General features: G+C 55.8%; 1 protein-coding gene across 3 annotated transcripts in view; it reads right to left on the bottom strand.

The window, feature by feature from the left end:
• Positions 1 to 21,485, bottom strand: part of NINL (ninein like) — a 112,624-nt gene that overhangs the window by 25,796 nt on the left and 65,343 nt on the right. The window contains exons 4-13 of one of the 3 annotated variants that reach the window (XM_061208959.1): positions 20,675 to 20,847; positions 19,224 to 19,290; positions 16,210 to 16,400; positions 15,369 to 15,521; positions 13,693 to 13,860; positions 9,586 to 9,722; positions 8,472 to 8,612; positions 5,638 to 5,812; positions 4,673 to 4,783; positions 3,956 to 4,036 (exon numbers count right to left, since the gene is read on the bottom strand). In XM_061208959.1, the coding sequence (XP_061064942.1) occupies positions 3,956 to 4,036; positions 4,673 to 4,783; positions 5,638 to 5,812; positions 8,472 to 8,612; positions 9,586 to 9,722; positions 13,693 to 13,860; positions 15,369 to 15,521; positions 16,210 to 16,400; positions 19,224 to 19,290; positions 20,675 to 20,847 (1,397 nt within the window). The remainder of the gene's footprint in view (positions 1 to 3,955; positions 4,037 to 4,672; positions 4,784 to 5,637; positions 5,813 to 8,471; positions 8,613 to 9,585; positions 9,723 to 13,692; positions 13,861 to 15,368; positions 15,522 to 16,209; positions 16,401 to 19,223; positions 19,291 to 20,674; positions 20,848 to 21,485) is intronic. The other 2 variants (XM_061208960.1, XM_061208961.1) reach the window with 2 other exon arrangements.

Raw genomic sequence — 21,485 nt, 5'->3', positions numbered from 1 at the left:
GCTTGGAAAGCATCGAAAGCATCGGAGAGGAAGGCGGAGGCGGCAGACCAGCTGGGGAGCCGGGCCGTGCTGAGCCAGCACACACAGAGGGGCTGACCATCCAGGCACAGGCAGTGGGGGGGACGTCTGTCAGGGCTGGTGCGTGTCTCAGTCCATCCGGGCTATTGTAACAAAATTCCACAGATGGAGAGTTTATAAACAACAGAAATTTACTTCTCACAGTTCTGGAGGCTAGAAGTCCATGATTGAGGTGCTTGCAGATTCAGTGTCTGGTGGGAGCTTCCCGGTTCATAGACGGCCGTCTTTTCCCATGTCCTCATGTGGTGGAAGGGATGGGGGAGCTCTCTGGGGTCCCTTTATAAGGGCACTAATCCCCTTCATGGAGCTCCACCCTCATGACCTAATTGCCTTCAAAAGGCCCCACCTTTGAACACCACCACACTGAGGGAACAGGCTTCAACATATGGATTTATGGGGACACACACATTCAGGATGTAACAGGGTAGAAATGGGTAAAGAGAAAATCTGTATCTGGCACTTCTGACCAAGGACAAGCTACTCCATTATGGTGTCCACCCGAGGGAGCAGTGAAAATATGAAACCACAGAGAACCCCTAAGGAGGAAGCGATTAACATTTTACACTTCCCCCCACTTTTTTAAATCTTTTTTTTTTTTTTTGGCTGCGCCTCGCAGCATGTGGATCGTAGTTCCCCAACCAGGGATGGAACCCATGCCCCCTGCATTGGAAGTGTGGAGTCTTAATCACCAGACCACCAGGGAAGTCCTTACACTCCCCTTTACCAAAGTCAGCCTTGCCCAGAAAACTGAGGCTGACAGCTGAAAGAAAGAAAGAAAGAAAAGAAAAAAAGAAAAAAGCCAAGACAATAGTTGAATAGGAAGGGAACTCGGCAACAAGGGAAAACATGGTTTCTGTGCTAGCAAATATCCTGCTTACAAGCACGGGGAAATGTCAAACGGTGACTTTGGAAAGATGGGTGACACACAGCAGGGAGGTTCAAGGTCGTCTCTACTCTGGAGACTGACGATAAGAAACACCCTAGGCCCGAGGCAGCGCCCCCAGGAGGCTGAGCACACCCAGCACGCAGATCTTGGTCTCTAAAGCCATTCTCTCCAGTTAGGAGCCAGGACTCATTGGAGAAATAGCTGATTCCAGCGCAAGGGCAGGGGAAGCAGAAGATGAGTCTGGAGCATCTCACTGTGCTAGAAAGTATGGAACAACTTAACAAAACAAAACATGACAGTGACAAGTCACAAGGTCATGGCTGCCGGCCGGAAGACACTCCCACTGGCCAAATCTCACACGACTTGAGCACCAAAGTAATTCGACATAGTAACGAATTATCAATACAAACCACTGACGAGAAGGGCGATTCCTGAGCCCATACCAACCAGATACACAGATAGATAGACAGGACTTCTCTGCCTGACGGCAGATGCCAAGTGCCAACTGACAGGTGTGGAGTGGATGACGGAAAACCATCTTTTTGCAACAACCATTGCGGCAAAGACGGGAGTTGGCAGGAATCACTAACTGATACTAAATCCAGTGAAACTTCTGATGGAGAGCAGGACATTTGCATGGTCTTAAAGTGTCATCCCACACTGTGACCAGGTGATCAAAATTAACATCACCTACACTGTGCAGCTGAGAAGGCATAACCTCAATTTAATCCAAAGGAAGTAGCACGAAAACACAAAATGAGAACGTTTCTATTGAAAAGGAAGGAGAGACTGTATTCTTCAAAAATATCCATATGAGGGACAAAGAAAGGCTGTGGGAATGTGCTACAGACAATGTATCTCCCTAAATTCATATGTTAAATCCTGATCCCCAGTGTGATGGTATATGGAGGTGAGGCTTTTGGGAGGAGATCAGGTCAGGAGGATGGAACCCCAGGACGGGGTTTGTGCTCTAATAAAACAGCCCCCAGAGAACTCCCTCGTCCCTTCACAGAAGGCCACAGTGAGAAGACAGCCGGCCACCTGCAACCCAGAACAGAGCCCTTACCAGACACCGAAGCTGTCAGCACCTTGGTCTCAGACCTACCAGCCTCCAGAACAAAGGAACTAAATCTCCGTGGCTTATAAGCTCCCCAGTCTATGGTATCTTTGTTACAGCCACCTGAATGGACTAAGAATGTTCCAGATTAGAGGACATCAGACAGACATGACAGCTAAAGGCAACACCTGGCCCTAGACTGGGTCCTGCACTGGAGGAAGATGCTCTAAAGAACATTGTTAGGGGAATTCCCTGGCGGTCCAGTGGTTAGGTCTCCGAGTTTCCACTGCCGGGGACCCAGGTTTGATCCCTGGCCGGGGAACTAAGATCCCGCAAGCCAAGCGGCACAGCTAAAAAAAAAAAACAACATTGTTAGGTTGACTAACAAAACTGAAACACAAGAAGCAGGTTAAAGGACTGTGTTGGTGGAAATTGTGAAGTTACTAAGTATCCACAGCTACCTAGGAGGTGTTGGGAAGCTGGCTCTCTAGGAAGAAAAGCCCAGCTTTGTAGCTTCTGCACATTTCTTGGTGTAAATAACTCCCCCATCAAAGGTTTAACAAGAAGCCAGCAAAATTCCTGAACATGTAACATCAACGCTGGGCACCTGGACAGCACCGCGAGGTTGAAGGGTCAGCCTGCTCTCAGGAAGCGCGTGGACCAGTTCGGGATGGAGGGGGTCGTGATCGCCTGACTCACCTCCGATGTACACGTTCACGTCCACATGCACACGGGGAAACGTACACAGCAGGTGGACTGGGGCAGAGGCATCCAGGTGTTCCCCAGACTAGTTTCACTTTCGTAACTTCACGTATTAGAAATTACTTTCAAATAAAACGCTTTTTTAATGCTCTAAATGTTAGTTTGAAACAGCCAAAAATATCCCAAATAATAGAGAGGGCAAATCTCTAAATAAGTAGCTTAGCACTAAAACGTAAAATATTTCTGCTGATATTTGAAAACGTAAAATTTTGAGAACCAAAAGTGAAATCCGCAGCAGCAGTTAAGTGACAGAGTCATGTGAAAAAATGAAGCCGGTTACATTTGTTTGAAAAAATTCAGGTGCACTAAAGCAATGTATTAATTGATGGTTAGTTACAGGCGCTCAAAGTGAGAGGGAAAACACAGCAGGAAAGAGAGTTCCTTTCAGAACGTCAAGCGGCACATTCCAGCTGCACCACATCCCCTAACCACAAACCACACACACCACTCGGGCACCCAAGGAGGGTAAGAGCTGACCACACGCAGGCGCACCCGGGATTCAGGGTGTGGAGGGCAGGAGGTAAGGGTCACGTCACACTGCAGAGCAGCACAGGCTCACCTTTATCCTCTGGTGTGGCCAAAGCATCGTGTGCAGAAAGACAGTTCTTAACATTAATTGGGAGGGAAATCATTAAGAGGCAAATGGATACTAGACCCCTAACTCCAAACAATAATGTTCTATCTGCTGGGGTCCTCGGTAATCTCGAGAGAGTAATGGGTTACGATCTGTTTCCCCAGCACTGACATTGTTCACCACCTACGCCCTCTTCTGCACAGCGGCAGTGCCAGCCGAGTGGGCTCACAGTGGTAGATTTGGCCCAGGAAACGCAAACACTCAACCACAGGAGACAAGATGAAGCCCTGCATGGTGCCCGGACACACAGAGGGGGCCTTAGAACAGGGGCCATCTCGCCATCTGGGCAGCCCGTGTGGGGCTGGGCACACGCGCTGAGTAGGCAAGTCCCACCCGTCTCCTTTCAGAACACGAGGCTCGGAGGACCCCGTTGGCAGAAGGCAGGCCGAGATCAGAGGCTCTGCCTGCTCTGCTCATATAGGGATGCTCCTGTGGACCCGGGCTGGACCACCCTCCACGTGGAGGCCAGGGGGTGGGAGGGACCACCCGGGTCTGAGCGGACAGACCCTGACGACCCCGGGGGTAGGGGGGCACATACCCGGCACTTGAGCTTGTACTCCTTCAGGACCTCTGAGAACCGCTCCTCCTGGGCCAGGAGCTCCGTGCTCTGTGGCTCCAGCTGAAAGCCAGATGCAGGCAGGAAAATGAGGGCCGGGACTTCAGGCCAGGTAGAGGGTGTGTTGTCACCCCCAGACGCTGTCCCCACCAGGCTTATTAGCATCTACAGGTACAGCTGCCCATCCCTCCTCTTCCTCCCCTCCCCTTGTTTAAAAGGTCTCAGGGCAGAAGGATGTTTGGAATTTATGGAAGGCAGCCATGCTCCCACCTGGAGCCTGGGCTGCCTTCCTGCCTTGGCCACCTGGGAGGCCCCCTGCCTGGACCCTGCACCTCCCCTCCCCTCCTCCTCTGAAGGTGATGGTAAGGGCCAGCTGGGGGGCCTCTAACCTCTCCTCCGTGCCCCCCACCACCAAGACCCTGTCACTGGGGTCTGTGCAGAGGGTGCTGACTGCTCCAGGCTTTGTCACTAAAAGGCCAACATGCAGGGCATCACCCGGGCGTCACAAGCACCCCTGCACTGCATGAAGGGGAGGAAAACACAGGGAAAGTAGCCGTGATAATTTTCTCTCCATTACAGAATTTTAGTAGAAAAAACCTAAATTCCATCGCCTGTGTATTCTTCGTCAAGACCCTGACGCCCTTTACCCAGCGCCCACGGGCGCCTCTCTGGAGACTCAGAATCAGCAAGAGGACCCACTTTATCCTTCAACACGAACTCCAGATCATTCTGCAGCTTCAGGACCAGCTTCTCTGACTCTGCGAGCTTCTCCACGACTTCAATCATCTCCTTCTGCAGTCGACTGTTTTCCTACAAGACACAGGCCAGCGGTTGGCCGGCTTTGGGGGCGGAGGAGGGAGCTGTGTGGAAGGGCTGCCCCCTCCGAGCAAGAGGCAGGGCTCATGAGCAGGGAAGGTGGACCCCACGGAGCCCTTGGGGATACTCCCCCTTTCCCACCGCCTCGACTTCTCCCACCCACCCAAGCTCTCGGGCAACCCTTCCCGAGCCGTCTTCTAAAAAACAAATTGAAAGCTGTACCACGACGGCCCAGGTGTCCACCAGGAGGAAGGCAGTGTCCTCAGACACGGGAACCAACAAGAAGGCATGCCCAGCCTCTCCTCCAGGGGGACGGAGGCGAGGGAGGCAGGGCAGGTGTGGACAGAACCCGCAGCCCCAAGTTAGGGAAGGAGGAGGAAGGGGGGCCGGGGACACCTCACTGGAAGCAAATGCAGGGTGGGTGCCGGTCGTGGGATGCTCTCCACACCCCAGAAGACTGCGTCTGCTCCAGGGCTGGGGGCGCAGGCTGATGCTTTTGTCTTTTGCTGACCCCACTGTTGCTCTGGTGCCAGGGGTGCAGCAGAGGTGGCTGCAGCCGCTGACCCAGAGGCCCTCGGGTCCCCCGTCCTGCTGCCCACACGGCTGGAGATGAGGGACCATGTGTCTCCCAGAAAAGCCAGGACCCTTTCTGCTTTGCCTGAGAAATGGGCTCTTTCCATAGCTGCAGGAAATGTTCTTTAGTGTGAAACCCTCAGCCCCACGGGGAGGGTTTAATCCTGGACCAGGAAGGTGTGAGTGTGGAGGATGGACCGTTAGGCAACCTCGCCTCTGTCTTTCCGGGCGGGAGGCCCTGGGGAGGCGCCCCTCCGCCCCCCGAACACCCCTACCTTCAGGGCCAGGGTCAGCTTCTGGCGGAGGCTGGCCTCCTCGGCCCGAAGGCGTTGCAGGTCCTCCTCCAGCGCAGCCCTCTGCCGCCGGGCCTGCTCCCAGAACAGCTCGCGCTCCACCTCCACCTCGGACCGCAGGAGACTCAGCCTCCCCCTGTACCCCTGCTCCAGGCGTCTGCAAGGCACATGGCACGTGGCTCGTCGGGCTCCTGAGGGGCGCCACTTGGGCCTCCCCCTCCCTGGGGTCTCTCGCCGGACTGCTCGGCCACCGCGTCTGGGACTCGTTTGTCCCCCCTGGCAGATGAGAGAGCTGCAGATGCTGTGCGGCGGGGCCTCCTTAAATCCCTCCTCGGGGCTGGTGGAGGTGACCCCACACAGACAAGGTGAGCCAGCGGGTCCCTTGGCCTCTGGGGTGAGCTAGCGGGTGACCTCTGGGTAGGTCTCTGATGCTCCTCGGCCATTCAACCTCCTCCACATCATCAAAAAATGAATCAATAAATAAAGGCAGCACCAAAGCCTTCGGTGACCAAATGTGTAGAGAAGCCAGCCTCTGTCAGGAGGACACAGGCATCAGAAAACCAGTACATGGCGAATCCCAAAGCAGCCAGAGAAAGGTGCGGAGGCCCTTCCCCTCAGACTCTGCAGTGATCTTTTGCAATAACCATTTCTTTGGGTTTTTTTTTGGCTGCACCTTGCAGCATGCAGGACTTTAGCTCCCCAACCAGGGATCGAACCTGTGCCCCCTGCAGTGGAAGCACGGAGTCTTACCCACTGGACCGCCAGGGAAGTCCCCGAAATAACCATTTCTATCAGCAGGGAAAACAGTGCTAGATCTTAGCTTTATCGCTAAAACAGTTGCTTAACAGGATTCTCAAACCCAGTCTATCTAGAATGAGGATGAATGAAACTCTTCGGCAGAGCTTGGCCACGTCAACAATCGAGCATGAGAAACACTGGGCTCGGCCTCCCTCAGTCTCACCCCAGAGCTTCGAGGGGAAGCAGGGCAGCCATCACTTAGGGAAAAGGTTTGACGAGTGTGATTAATCTAACAGCCCACAAATCCTGGGGCTAATTTTACAAATACAAATTTGATCATATCACTCCACTCTTTAAAGGGGAAAGGTGGGGCTTCCCTGGTGGTGCAGTGGTTGAGAATCCGCCTGCCAATGCAGGGGACACGGGTTCGAGCCCTGGTCTGGGAAGATCCCACATGCCACGGAGCAACTGGGCCCGTGAGCCACAACTACTGAGCCTGCACGTCTGGAGCCTATGCTCCGCAACAAGAGAGGCCGCGATAGTGAGAGGCAGGCGCACCGCGATGAAGAGTGGCCCCCACTCGCCGCAACTAGAGAAAGCCCTCGCATAGAAACGAAGACCCAACACAGCCAAAAATAAATAAATAAATAAATAAATTTTAAAGGGAAAGGTGCAGTAAAATACGGCAGAACAGACCCACATCACGGGTGCTCTGTGGCCATCAGAAAGTATATGCAACACAACACCATTTTGTAAGTAATCACGTGCGCGCAAAAGCGAGGGACTCACAAAAAATGTTAGGAGTGATAACCTCTGTGGACGTGAGACTTTTCCTTTTATTTTTCCTTTTACTTGTATTTTCTTTCTTTTTTATTATTTATTTATTTATGGCTGCATTGGGTCTTAGTTGTGGTGTGCGGGCTCTTCGTTGCAGCACGAGGGCTTAGTTGCCCTGCGGCACGTGGGATCTTAGTTCCCCGACTAGGGATCAAACCAGCATCCCCTGCATTGGAAGGCGGATTCTTAACCCCTGGACCACTGGGGAAGTCCCTAGTTGTATTTTTTAAGTTTTCTACAATGAACATGTATCATTTATTACTTTTGTAATAAAAACAACCTAACACAACCACAAAAACTATTTCTAAAAACGTACCAATGATGCCCCATTGCTCACTGGGCAAAATCCAAACACTCGCGTAGCCCTCGAGGCTTCGTGTGTTTCCCCACCAGATTCTTGGACTGAGATACGGCCTTCGAGTCCCTGGTTCTCCGACCCGGAGAGAACTTCCCTGAGTTCCTTCTGGGCGGTTGGGAGAGTCAGGCCAACCGGGCCGAGACCAACGCAAATCAGTTCTCAGCTCCCTGACCGATCGTCTAAAATCGTCCACACTTAAGCTTGTGGGCGCTGGGGAGGGGGGCAGCACAGGCCACAGAGGAAGGATGTGTGCGGGTCAGGCTGCTCCAGAGCAGGGAGCCCCAAGGACCCCGCGTCCCCAGGCCTGGCCTCAGGACACAGCCCCACGTCCGCCCACGTCAGGGATGCGGCAGAGTGCAGCCGCGGTAAAGAGCCACTGGCGGGTGGTGCATCAGGAGAGGGGGAAAGTCTTTCAAAAAGGTCAGAAATTCTTTCCTCTGGTTTGTCCACCACCAGCCCGGCCAGCTCACCAGCAGTCCGCTCAGGCCACCCCATGGGCGATGCCCGGTGTGCGGTTTTGGGCTCCGGGCTCCCTCCTGCAGAGCCAACAGGCTGCAAAGCCATTCCCTTGTCCTCTCAAAACGTCCACCCGTCTCGCTGATCACAGGCACGGCCAGAAGACTCAGCTTGAGTGGGACAGACCCCGACAGATGGAGCAGAGAGTGAGGCCAGCACAGCACTTTTCCCTGCAGACGCTCGTCACAGGCACTCGGCCAGACGCCATGCTCCCAAGCGAAGGGCAAGACTGCTTCTTAAAATGCGCCGTCTTCCCTCAAGGAAGGACGTCAGCAGAGTGCTGGGCTCAGATGAGACAGCAGGGCCTCAGCTGGCGGCCGCCCGCGTCCACTGCCCACCCTCGGCCGGGGACCCCGGCGGGACCTACCTGACCTTCTCCTCTGCGAGCTGCTCCAGGGCAGAGTGGAGGTCGTCCGTCTCCTTCACAAACTCCAGGTGCCTCTGGTCCGCCTTCTCCAGGTCCTGCCTCGCCTTGTCTCGCTCCCTGGCCATCTGCTCTACCTGCCCCCTGCGCGAAGGAGGCGGGGTCAAAGGGGACACCGCTCTGGGCCCAGCCAGCCCGTCTGCAGGAACAAACATGGCTGGCCTAACGGCGCTGAGCAGCGGCCAGCGCTGGGCTCTGACCCACCTCCTCCCAGGGCCGTTTCTACAGTTACTGTGCCCAGTTTACAGAAGCACATACAGTGACAGGCCAACTGCCTGGCAAAGGGATTTTCAGCAGGTTTCTGAACCAGGAGGTCTGAGCCTAGAACGTGCAGCGTGCCACCCCTCCAGATGGCCTCAGGACAGGCAGGAATTTATCTACACTCCCTCTTGCCTGCAGCTGGGCCTCGGGTCCCAGGGATCCCTAGCACCTAACCTGGGACTGGATGCATGAAGGGGAGAAGGCTGGCCACCCATTATCCTGCCTGGCCACAGCCCTGCCACCTGCAGCCTGGCATCAGAGTGACTGTGCAGGGAGTTGCCCAGAACAGAGGAGATTCCTGTATGTGGCCCTGTCCCTGTCTGGTCACCCTGGGTCCCGCCCAAGGCTCTGTGCAAACCATCTCTGGCACCAGCTATTCTGGTGCCTGTTTCTCCCACTGAAGAAGCATCCCTGTCCCAAAGCACAGTCTTTCTCTGGTCCCCTTTGCCGAACTGCCTGACAGAAGGCTCATCTGTTGGTACCTAATGAGATGCAAAGTCTTAAGGATGGAGATTGGGATTTCTGCCAGACTTTTCTGTAGCTTCAGAAAATCAATAAAAACACGAAAAACAATCTTTGTGCCAACCTGCTCAGCAGACGGACGGCCTGAAAAGCCAGCTCAACCAGAGCCAAACCCAATTAAAATGGATTGTGTTCTTGGCCCAACTGCCGTGCTGTGCTTTGTGACTGTGTTGGAAGCATCCTTCTTTCTCCTCCTGCTGGATGCCTGAACCCGGGGGCAAGGAGGCCGGTCTAGCCAGCGGCACCCACACACCCTCCCCATCGGGGCTCTTACTGGCGGAAGCTCAGCTCCTGGCGGTAGCAGGCCAAGGCTGCCTGCTGAGTGGCACCGCCCACCATCATGAGCTCGTTCTCAAGGGCCCAGGTCAGCTCCAAAAGGTTCACCTTCTCGTCCACACTGAAGTCAAGGCTCTGAAAATAGCAAGGCCCATCAGGCAGGCAGGATGAGTTGGTCTCCAGACACTTCCTGGCTCCCTCAGGACAGTCAGGCCCAGACTACGTTGTCCCTGCACCTTCCTTTTCTCTCTGCAAAGTCTCTGCCTCTTGGGTGGAGCCCTTCCCCTGCCCCATCCCCGCTGACGGTGCCCCCATCCCTGTCAACCCCAGTGTCCCCCCCATCCCCACTATGGTCCCCCCATCCCTGTCAACCCCAGTGTCCCCCCATCCCCACTATGGTCCCCCCATCCCTGTCAACCCCAGTGTCCCCCCATCCCCACTACGGTCCCCCCATCCCTGTCAACCCCAGCGTCCCCCCCATACCCACTACAGTCCCCCTAACCCTGCCAACCCCAGTGTCCCCCCATCCCCACTACGGTCCCCCTAACCCTGTCAACCCCCGTGTCCCCCCATCCCCACTACGGTCCCCCCATTCCTGTCAACCCCAGTGTCCCCCCCATCCCCACTACGGTCCCCCTAACCCTGTCAACCCCAGTGTCCCCCCCATACCCACTACAGTCCCCCCATCCCTGTCAACCCGTGTCCCCCCATCCCCACTACAGTCCCCCATCCCTGTCAACCCCAGGGTCCCCCCCATCCCCACTACGGTACCCCCATCCCTGTCACCCCTAGGGTCCCCCCGTCCCCGTCAATGCTGGGGTCCTCCTTCTCCCTGTCAATACAGAGCTCTCCCCTCTACTGTCCCTGCCTCGAGGGTGGGCATGACCCAGGCTGGACAGAGTCCCCCTCCCTGGACAAAGTGACAGACACAGAAGGGGGCATGTCCCAAGCAGAGGACTTTGGGGATTGATAGGGAGGCCAGAGAAGGGCTTTTTCCCTGTGAAATCAGGTGTTGTACAAACCACGTGGGCCCTGGGGAGCTGCACAAGGGGACTGGACCTGAGGCCAAGGCCCCCAAGAGGCCAGCTGAGTCCAGACAACACCCGGAGCTGGGACCCCCAAGCCTAACGCCCTTCTCTGACTGACCACGAAGGTCCCTAACGTCCTCCTCCTGCCCAAGCTAGTTTGACTTGGGTTTTTGCCATTTCAGACTCAAAGAATCCTGACTAATATGTCTCTGAACTATACAAACAGATACAGGAACAGATGGGGGTTCTGTTGGTGGACACACGATCTATCAGAGAGAGACGAGCCACAGCCCAGCATTCCAGAGAGTCACACTCATTCGCCCTCGGGATTCGGAAAAGTACAGTTAAAAGAATGGAAAAATTTTGTTTTACGTATTTTACCATAATAAGAGAAAGAGAGAGTAGGACAGGAATGCCCGTCCATCCTGCTGGCTGCCCAGTAAGAACACTTTTGCCACGTCTGCTCTTTCAGCAATGGGTGCACTTGGCTACAAGGCCCAGACACACGGGCGGGGCAGGCACGTGGCAGGACCCACGGGGAGGCCCTTCCTTTAACTTATGAGATGGAGACTTGAATCTCCGTCCTTCCCCACGGCCGCGAGTGCTTCTGGAGAGAAATGACACTCAGCTGAAGCGTGTGTAGCAACTGGGAAGCTGAAGTTCTGACACAAGCGCACACTTCCCAGCAACGAAATCACGGGTGGGGGCAGAGGACAGAAAGTGGTCCCAGCAGCAGCTTCCCAATTAGAAAAACCACATGGCACAACGTGGGCACCTGCCTCCTGGCGTTCATGCCCATGTACTCCTGCTGTGCTGACCGGGACGGACCTACGTAACCCCCAGGATGGTGCCAGGGTAGCAGTGTGTGGCTTCCCAGGCCAGGGCGTGGGAGGCCGAGGTCCCTCTCCGCTCTCCTGGATGGGGCTCTGGGGAAGCCAGAGCCACGCTGGGAGGAAGCTCAGGCTGCCCTGGGGAGGAGCCCACGTGGCAGGGAGGGGAGGCCTCCAGCCTCCAATGAGGTCCACTCCCCATCCTGCTGGGCCTCGGGAAGACCACAGGGCAGGCTCCTGGAGACCCCAGGCTAGGAACACCCAGCTGCGCGGCTCCCGATTCCTGAGGAGGTCAGGGATCCGCACAGAGCAGCCCTGGCGGTGGTCCCACAGACACTCGCGTGAGGTCCTGAGAAGCTGGGTGTGGGAGGCCAGCACGTCCAGGCCAGGGCTCGCCTAGCGGGCTTCCTCCCCCAGGGAACACACCTCTCTCTTGCAGGTGGGCTCTGGGCAGCTGGTGGTCCCGTCCAGTGTCACAGGTGAGCAGTTATGGACCTGCTGCGCCAGGACACCCCGACTGCCTGCCAGCTCGCCCGAGAGCCACCCCGTGTCAGGGGGACAGATACGCCTGGGGGGCCAGGTGGAGGGTCCTGCTGAGGGGAGTTCAGTAACATCGCTGCCTCTCAATTCAATGGAATCAAACCCTGAGCAACTGGAAAATCATCAGTTGCTAAAGGAATGGAAACATGCTGTGACAGCAAGAGAGCAGTAAAAAATAGTAAGTGCTGAAGTGTCGGGGGCAAGCGTGAGACTCGTCACTGGCCAGATTCTGACGGCAGCCAGCCCACCTCCAAGTGCAGGGGATCAGGAGCAGCGGCTTAGGGAGAATCTCAAAACCATGAGCCTCTGGGACTTCCCTGGCGGTCCAGTGGTTAAGGGCTCCATGCTTCCACTGCAGAGGGCAAGGGTTCGATCTCTGGTTGGGGAACTAAGATCCTGCGTGCTGTGTGGCACAGCCAAAAACAAAAAAACAAAAAACCATGAGCCCCTCTGCTCTTGGCCCTCCCTGGGGGCCAATTTCAGTGGTCCGGGCTCAGCCTCTGGTTCTCAGAATAGTCCTGTGGGCCAGCTGTCCAGGGATGGCCTTGCGTCGGGCTCCGCCCGGGCTGCTGGGCAGCGGGACTCGGCAACGGCTAAGCTTAGGTCCAGGAGAGTCTGGCCTGAGGAGTCGGGCAGATTGTCTTAAAGGCTGGTTTTTTGCTCCTTCCTGTTCTACTGGTTTGTGCCAATAAGGACATTTTTGGAGGCAATACAAGAGAAGCTATCAAGAGGTAAAATGTGTACCTTCAGGAATCCACCCTACCGAGAAATACCAGCATAGGGGCAGGAGGGTATATGTGCATTACAGATGACGAGATTCATAACAGGAAAAAAAGTACGTGTCCCACGATAGGGAAAGGGCAATGTAAATTAGCAAGGTATACGGTATGACACCAATTTTGCAAAAGAAATTTTTTAAATGGGAATGTCTAAATATGCATTTCTTTCCTGTGCCAGGGAAGAGCTCGCAGAATGCCCACCAGACCTTCACCTGTCGCCATCCCTGGAGACCAGGAGCAGAGGGGGGCAGGCTTTATTATTCTATAGATTTCTGTAGAGCTGAAGCTTTTTTTCACAACGGAAAGTGAAATTCGGAAATGAAACTAACCCATCTAGTTCGCCACACCTGCCCCAGCACTCTTCCCTTGCTGTGCCCGCCCTGTGTGCACCTGACTTGCAACCCAGGGCAGAACTCCCTCCAAAGCCCCAGGGCTGCCCTGTGTCCCCACAGAGGGGACTTGGCTGACCAGGGAGAGCACAGGCCTCCTTGTGCGCGACCGCTGGAGGGAGGTCGGAGGGTGGGTATGGGGAGAAGAACGCCCCACAGAGCTCGTCCAGGGCGAGGAGAAATGCTCGGACGTCTGTGACAGTGGTGTCCGCTAAGATGTCCCTCCTCCAGGTCAGCAGATCAGCTCTGCGGCTGACACGCACTGGGGGGGGAGAGTCTAAGATGCTGAAACCTACCTTCAAACGGATTTGTTTCAGGCTGTGGTTTTCTCTGCTTTTTACTTATTATGTTTTTAAGACCTCCTATATCTCAGTATCAGAAAATAAAGAGAAAAGTATTACGATGGGCCTTCCCTACACAGGGCCTGTGTCTGCGGGGGCGGGGGGGACGGGGGGAGCTCCGTCCAGCCCCCCCTGTGGGCAGCGGCCCCGCCCACCTAGACGCCTCTGCTGGGGCAGCCGTGCACAACCGGTCCAAACCTGCAAGACCTCCCTGCCGTTGTGCACCCCCTCCTGGGCCCACAGGGTGACGATCTGCTCCGGGAAGGCGAAGCCGGTGCCGTCGTCCAGGCTGCACAAGAGGCGCGGGCCCGAGCTCACGGACACGAGGGATGACGTGGTGGTCTGGCCACCACCCTCCTCTGGGACCTGCACGTCGGGACAAGCTCTGTGAGCCCCCGTGGCCTCCTCATGCACCCTCCCCGACCTCCCCGCCTGTGTGGCCTCACCGAGGCCTGAGAACAGCGCTGATTCCTGCTCCACGGAATGGGGCGCCCGCAGGATCTGACTCGAGCCCGGGGCTCAGTGCTGTACACGCCAGGCCATGCAGGGGACACCCAGCGCCTGCCAGGCCCCGAGGTAATTTCTCCCCAAACCACTAATGGCTTCCTGCTGAGGGAAACCTGGTCTGTGCAGAGAAACCCAAGACGGGCTTCAGAAGGAGGGCGGGGGTGGCCCAAGCAGAGGACGCGTGTCCTCAGGATTCAGGGTCAGGGAGTTTTAAGACAAGGGCAAAAAAATCCCTCAGCCAGAAAGCTGACCAGTGAGGCCGAGGTGCTGCAAAACCAGCTGGGCTTCCTGCCCCTTGGAGGGCAGGGCCCTTCAGACACGCGTCTGCAGTCGGGGCCAGAACAAGGAGCAGCAGCTGGGGCCCCCCAGACCACCAGGCCCACCCGTTCCCCTGATGGAGCAGGAGAATCTCCGTCTGGGCCCAGGTGCGAGGCCCCACGTCACCACTCCAGTCACGCTGGCATCCACATGCACAGGACGCAACCCCATGGCCATGTCAGCACTTCCCGGGCAGGAACGGGGGCCACTGTACCTCGGAGGCGGCCCTCCCTCCCACAGGCTCTGGGCACGACTGCACTGTGGTCTCTGCCCTCAGGTGGCCTGGCACCATCCCTCATCTCTTCTGATTCCTTCCCTGTCTCAGTGGCTTCAGGTGCAGAAACCTGACTCTCAGGCGCGCCTGGCCTAGCAGAGAACAAGGTCACTGTTCCTGCATCGCCGCTCACAAACTGCGGGATCAGCCACGTCGCCAAAGAAGCCTCAGCAAGACTCCCCAGGACAACTGTGCCCTGTGGTGGGAGAGGGAGCCTGACTGTCCTGGGATTGAGAAAAACCAAATGCACCGAACATCACAATTTAAATAACCACCTAAAATCTGCTCTCCTCCAGCTGGCCTCGTACAGGATAAAATTCAGGAATACAGGATGGGGAGAGCACAGCTCCAGGAATGCTTGTTAAGGCTAATCCTGGGGAAGGCACGGACTCGTCAGTGACTCTGCCCTCCGGGGAGGAGGGAAAGGGGGTGCTCTTGTTGGAACACAGTGTACCCCACATTGAGGCATAACAAGGAACTGCCAGGGAATCCTCATAAGACCCCTATGAGGTAGGTGTGTCCATTTTACAGACAAGGAACCTGAGGCTCAGAGAAGGCGAGTAGCTCACCAGTGACACACAGCTTGGCAGGAGCAATGCCAGATCAGCCCAAGGTTGCACAGCCTCCCACAGCACACGTGTGTGTACACACCCCGACCAACTCCTGGGCACCCTCTGTGGGGACCAGGCAGAGAGGTCAGGCCTGCAGAAGATGCTGAAGGCCAGAGAGTGACGGCAGTCGCTCTGGGGTTCAAGAGTTAATCGTCCCATTCTACCTGGTAATGAGACCAGGACCCGCTCGGTTTGACAAGTGTGGAAGATTCCAGAAGTTGAGGGGATCCATGATTGAACAGGCCAAGCTGGAATTCCTCTAGACTCACTCTGCCGTCGCCGTCTTGGTCCAGTTTGTTGAACAGGTCTTCAAGTTCCTAAATAAAAGCCCCCAGGCATCTGCTCAGAGGCTCTCCCACTGCAGCCGTGCCCACCCCACCCAGGCCTGGCCCCCACCCTTCCCAAGCAGGCAGCTCGCTGTCCTATCCAAACAGTGGTCTCCCGGCTCTGGCTTGTGAAATCCACACACGTGGTCAGTTTCCATCCTGCTGTGAATGGCCACCTGCGCTTCCCCAAACCCACAAACACCCATCCCATGTCTGCCATGACAGGAGCTTGCTGGATGGCGGGACATGTACGTATGGAACATGGCTCGGGCCCCCAGCAGTTGAGGGTCAGCAAGGGCGGGGCTGAGGGCACTTCAGTAAGGAGGGGCCTGTCCCATCATACTGCCCTCCTCTTCCCCTGGCCCCCGCAGGAGGAAAAGGGTGAATACAGCTGCTGGGAGCGTAGCCAGACGCTGCGGGCACCACACTTGGGCTGGGTGGCAGATCTGGGCCACTGAGGAGGGGTGGGGGAGGAGTGCTCCCGGCAGAGGAGGATCCTGAGTGAAGGCGGCCAGAGACGGACCTTCGACACAAGCCCTGGGAGTCAGCACAGGATGTGAGACCAGAAGGTGACAACTGTATCAGTGTCTGACGATGAAGGGGTTTTCCAGGCCCAGCACCAGCCATGACCACCACAAAGACCCAGCCCATCAGGGAGGTCCACCCCGCCTTTTCTCACCTCCTTCTCCAGGCCCTGGAGCCCGACGCTCTGGCAGAGCAGGGCCAGCTCCTGCTTGGTGAGGTGACCGCTGCTGCCCACACCCAGCTCTTCCCAGAGGCCCCGGACCCGGCTCTCGAGGGTGTCGAAGGAGGAGCTGCAGGGCTTCCGGAGGCTCCCGAAGACCTCGGAACCCCAGGCTGGCAGCTGGCCTGAAGCAGGCGACACACACCAAAGCTGTAATTTACTCTGCAATCGGATGGACTGATGAATGGGCAGAGGGACGGGAACATGGACACATGTGAGAGACAAGCTTCAAAGGAGGAATCTAGGTGGTGGGTGCACAGCGCTCACGGTACAATTCTTCCACTTTCATTCTATGCAAATTTTTACAATCAAATGGAGGAATCTGCTGCCTGTGGGGAAAGCATTTTCTTTTTTCAAAAGAACATTTATTTATTTAGGTTGCTCCGGGTCTTAGGTGCAGCATGCAGGATCTAGTTCCCTGACCAGGGATCGAACCCCGGCCCTCTGCATGGGGGCCACGGAGTCTTGCCCATTGGACCACCAGGGAAGTCCCAGAAAGCATTTTCTGAAGGGAACCTGTGAAGCCACAGCACTGAGAGCACAGCTGCAAGGTTTGTACTTAACGATAAAAAGGCCAGGATTAAAAAACTAATTTTTAGAAACTCTTCAGACCTACCCAAAGTAAAGAGCACAGTCCAGCAAAGGCCAGTGGTCCTGTCCCTTGGGCAGCCGGCCACCCCGGCTTCATCTACCCCCGTTTATTCTTGCCCAAGTATTTGAAAGCAAATTCCAGCTGCTGTGTTCTCACCCCTGTGTGTTTCGTGTGTACTGCTGATCCCAATGCCGCTATCACCCTGCAAACCAACAATGATTTACCCAGCTCTCTCTCAAGAGTCTCCCGACAGTTGATTTCTTTGAATCAGTATCAACACAGAATCCTCCCTGTGCATGTGGTTATTCCTCTCGAGTCCTTGGATCACGAGCACCTCACTGCCTGCCCCACTCTGCTTCCTCGCATCCCTCCATCACTAACATCGTCTATAAACCGGAAGTTAGCATCAAAGCCTAGTTTGGATTCAGGCTCAGTTTTTTTTGTTTTTTTGTTTTTGTTATATGTGAGCATGTTTTATTGCCTTTGCTAGACTATAAGCTTTTTTTTTTTTAATTTTTTTTAACATCTTTATTGGAGTATAATTGCTTTACAATGGTGTGTTAGTTTCCGCTTTATAACAAAGTGAATCAGTTATACATATACATATGTTCCCATATCTCTTCCCTCTTGCGTCTCCCTCCCTCCCACCCTCCCTATCCCATCCCTCTAGGTGGTCACAAAGCACCGAGCTGATCTCCCTGTGCTATGCGGCTGCTTCCCACTAGCTATCTATTTTACGTTTGGTAGCGTATATATGTCCATGCCACTCTCTCACTTCGTCCCAGCTTACCCTTCACCCTCCCCGTATCCTCAAGTCCATTCTCTAGTAGGTTTGTGTCTTTATTCCCGTCTTATCCCTACAGGCTCAGTTTTATCTCTTTTCTTTTTCTTTCTGGCAAAAACGTCCCAAGGTGGGCGGTGTTCTCCACACCACCTCACAGCAGGAGGCACAGGTGTCTTTGAGATGCAAAGACACCTCAGTGAGTTTGGATGACAGATGGCCAGGTTTCATAACTTTTCTACTTTAGCCAGGTGGCTTACTGAGGTTTCTGAAGCTTTGCCAGAGAAACACCCTCTGGAAGAGGACAGACCTTGGGGGTGCCCACGAGGAGCTCTCCTGGGATGAGCGAGGCTTCAAAGCAGAGTTCCCTCCATGCCCAGGCCACACCACCCAGCCCAACACAGGAAGAGGGCTGCCTGCACCTGACCAGACCTGGGCTCTCGGCCAGTGGTCTGGAGTTTTCAGGAGAGGAGCCACCTTGGCGTTACTTTAATAACCCAACTAACGATCAGAAAGCCACTTTGCCAAGGAAAGCTAGGGCCTGTGTGCTCACGAATGATGCTGTGGGTTGGGCTGAGGAAAACACAAGGAAAGGGCCACCTCCGAGATCCCTTCCAGCTTAAAACATCTGAAAGTTCTACGTAACAATGGAAAAGCAATTCTGACACCGGGGTGTATTCTCATGGCTGGCAGAGGAGAAAATAAGTCCTCTGAGGTCTGACATGACTGTTCACACACCAGTGTCAGTTCTAACCTGGGGGGAAAGAAGAACTCCAACCTGTCTCTGGGCAGAGTCCAAAATGACTCGGTGAATAACCTCCCCAGGAGCCCTTCCTCTCGTCCCCTAGATTTACACTGAGTCCAGGGAATTTAGGACATGATTTGGCTGCTCCTCCGGACACAAAAGCGTCCATCTGCTTCGTCCAGTAGCACAGGCACTCCGGTCATTCCCCTGACGTCACCAAGCTCAACGCTGAGCCACCAAGAGCCTCAGCCCCCGAGGACCACAGTCTGGATAATGCTCAGTGCCAGTGCAGACTTCTCACTCAGGAGAAGCTCAAGGTCAGCTCGGGTCTCGCCCTCGAGCCATGTTCCTGCACGTTCCGCCCTGTGACACACTCCTGTGGGAGGTGTCCTTAAGGCACCTGCAGACCCATGTGCTGATGCACCCAGATTTGCTAAGCACGCCTGCGGCTGCCTTCCAGGTGCTCCGTCAGGCTCTCCAGGACCAGAACCACGTCTTACCCTCAACTCGGGGCAGACAGGGCCCCAGGTGGCGGGGAGGCTGCTGGCCCAGGCCGGGAACTTCAGGAAGGAGTCCCCGGGCCCACGCCTGCCGGCTGGGGTCATGCTGGTCCTCCCAGACCGTGAAGCTGCTCCCTTAGCCGGCGGCCCCCGCCCGAGGGTCTGACCTCAGGGGTCTCCCAGAGCTGGGACCCTGCCCCCAGGAGAAGGGCCCCCCAGGGACACCACTCACACCGGGCACTTCCCAGGAAATTGTCCTTGGCTGGCGGCCCGCTGCCTGGCAGCCCAGCACTGGCCAAAGGTGGCACCGACCACAAGGCCAGGCTTTACCTTGTGCTTCAAACAACTCATTCTGAGGGTCCTTCGCACTTTCGGTTTCTTCATCGGACTTGAGACTCTGGAAGAACAGAAAGAAAAGGACGTGTGAGTCCCCAGAGGAAAGGGCAGTGGACGGAGCACCGGGAACAAGCAGAACGGTCTGGTGGGGCTGGGGGGGACACCTGAGGAAGGGGAGCCCCAGCCCACAGGGCAGCCCTGGTGGTCAGCCACGAGGCCCCGCGCACACCAGCTCCCTTTCTCGGACCGCACGCTGTGGCCTGCACTCGGCACCCTCTGCATCCCGCCCCTCATCACCCATGTCTGTCGGCAACAGTCAAGGAAGAGCAGGTCTCTGGCCCCCAGGTGCTCCGGAGACAGCAGGTGATCTGCTGAGACCTCAGTGCCCAAGGGGCTGGGCCACCATGAAGTCCAGTAAAACCTCATGCTTCTGTGACCACGTCCACGGACCACAAAGTCAAAGTCTGCTTCTGATTTTGGAAGGAACACTGGCTTGACCAGGGCTCAGCACTTAGAACCGGCGCTGAACTGAGGCTGGAGCTCTGGGGGCAGGTGGTATATCTCATTTTTCTAATGCATTCAACCTGCTGACAACCCTAAAGGCAGCATCCCTGGGTCCTAGTTCTGGGGATCAAAGATGGTTTTAAGAAGCAGAACGGCACCACAGAGATGGCGCGGACACGTGAAGCCTTCCATCCCTGGGGCCAAATTTAAGAGAGAATAAAGCAGCAAAGGCCTAGGATTTATTGGTGCCACCCAAGTGCAGCACATCCCTGAGAGAAGCGACTCCAGGATCTAAATACATATTTATTTGCTTTTCCTATTGGCCTCAACAAATGTTGAAAGTATAAACAAATTAATATGGGGGCCCAGAGCTGTCTTATTAAAGGGAAGCCCCCCTAGAGCCTCATCAGACAGAGGTGGACATCATGGGGAGGAGCCAGGAACCTTCTGGAACCCCGAAAACAGGTCCAAAGGGCCACGATTAACCCGTGGGCTGTGGATCTGCCCCGTGGACATCCTTCCTGACACAAAGCCCTCGAGGCTCCTGCGGTGAACAGCTCAGGGAGCCTGGGGTCCCCGGAGGCATCTGGCATGACATGCCCGCCAAGTTGTGGAGGGTGAGCCTCGGTCGCGCCAAGTGCTGCTTTCTCTATCCTCGGCTGATTAACCTTCCTCTCCTTCTGGCAGTGCCAGGGGAGGGGGGGTAGTGGTGAGCGGGGGATTCTCCATGGCCCCCGTGTCTGAAGGAGGACGCTCTGTGGCCAGAGTTTCCCTGCAGACAGTGAGACCCAGAGACACCTTAAAACTAAATGTCACTCCCCAAAGTGCTCTGGCGATGAGATACATGCCCCCTCCCATCTTCCCGTATCGTGTCACGTGAGCAGTGACTATGGGGGGGGCGTGCGTACTTGGGGGAGGGCAAAGGGGGGGGGTCGACCCACCTCCACACTTTCCAGGGACGCGGAGCGGCGGAGCTGGCTTCTCACACTGGGCCTGGCAGGCTGCTCCGGTAGACACTGGGCTCCACCTGCAGCGTCGCAGGGCTCGGGCCAGCTCCGACGGCCATACCACTTAGAGCCGCTCACGTACTTTGGGGGGACGGCCCGGGGGGCACCTGGAATGAAAATGGGAGGTGTTCTCTCAAACAGCCTCTGGGCCCACACGTGCTGCCAAGATGCCCTTTACGAAGGTGCAGGTTTGGGCGCAAAGCGTGGCTCTCAGGGACACACACAGAAAACGCCTGGAAGAACAAAGGGAACGGTCGACAGTGGGGCTGGGGCTGAGACAGCCAGGCTGGGAGGCAGGGACTTTCCATCCTAAACTCTAGGTGCTGTTTAAATGTTTCCAAGCAAAATACGCTTTTGTTATGCAATAAAAGACTAATACAAAAATCTAGCTTTTTACACAAGGAGAAAAGCCTCCAATAATCCAGCAACATACTGCTCTAGAGACCAGAAGGTCACGTCCCACCCACCCCCCTCACTATAGAAAGCCCCCGCCCCCCGGACGGGATGCGGTAGGCAAGGCCCTCAGCATAGCTGGGGAGCCTCAGACTCCACGTGGGTCTAAAGTCTGGGACAGAGGCAGGAGTGCATTTTAGTTTGGGATTCATGAGAATCCCATAAGCCCTAATAAACCCCTTGCACTTTTCTTCCCTCCTTACCTGCCCACGTCTGCAGAGCAGTGGGGACCCCGCAGGCAGAGAAGAAATGATGCTGACTCTGTAGGGAATCTGGGCAGCCAGAGAGAGAC

Source organism: Eubalaena glacialis, chromosome 13, assembly GCF_028564815.1.
Source record: "Eubalaena glacialis isolate mEubGla1 chromosome 13, mEubGla1.1.hap2.+ XY, whole genome shotgun sequence".
Taxonomy (NCBI): Eukaryota; Metazoa; Chordata; class Mammalia; order Artiodactyla; family Balaenidae; genus Eubalaena; species Eubalaena glacialis.
Note: the sequence above shows the minus strand (reverse complement) of the source record. Positions and strands in the feature narration are given on the sequence as shown.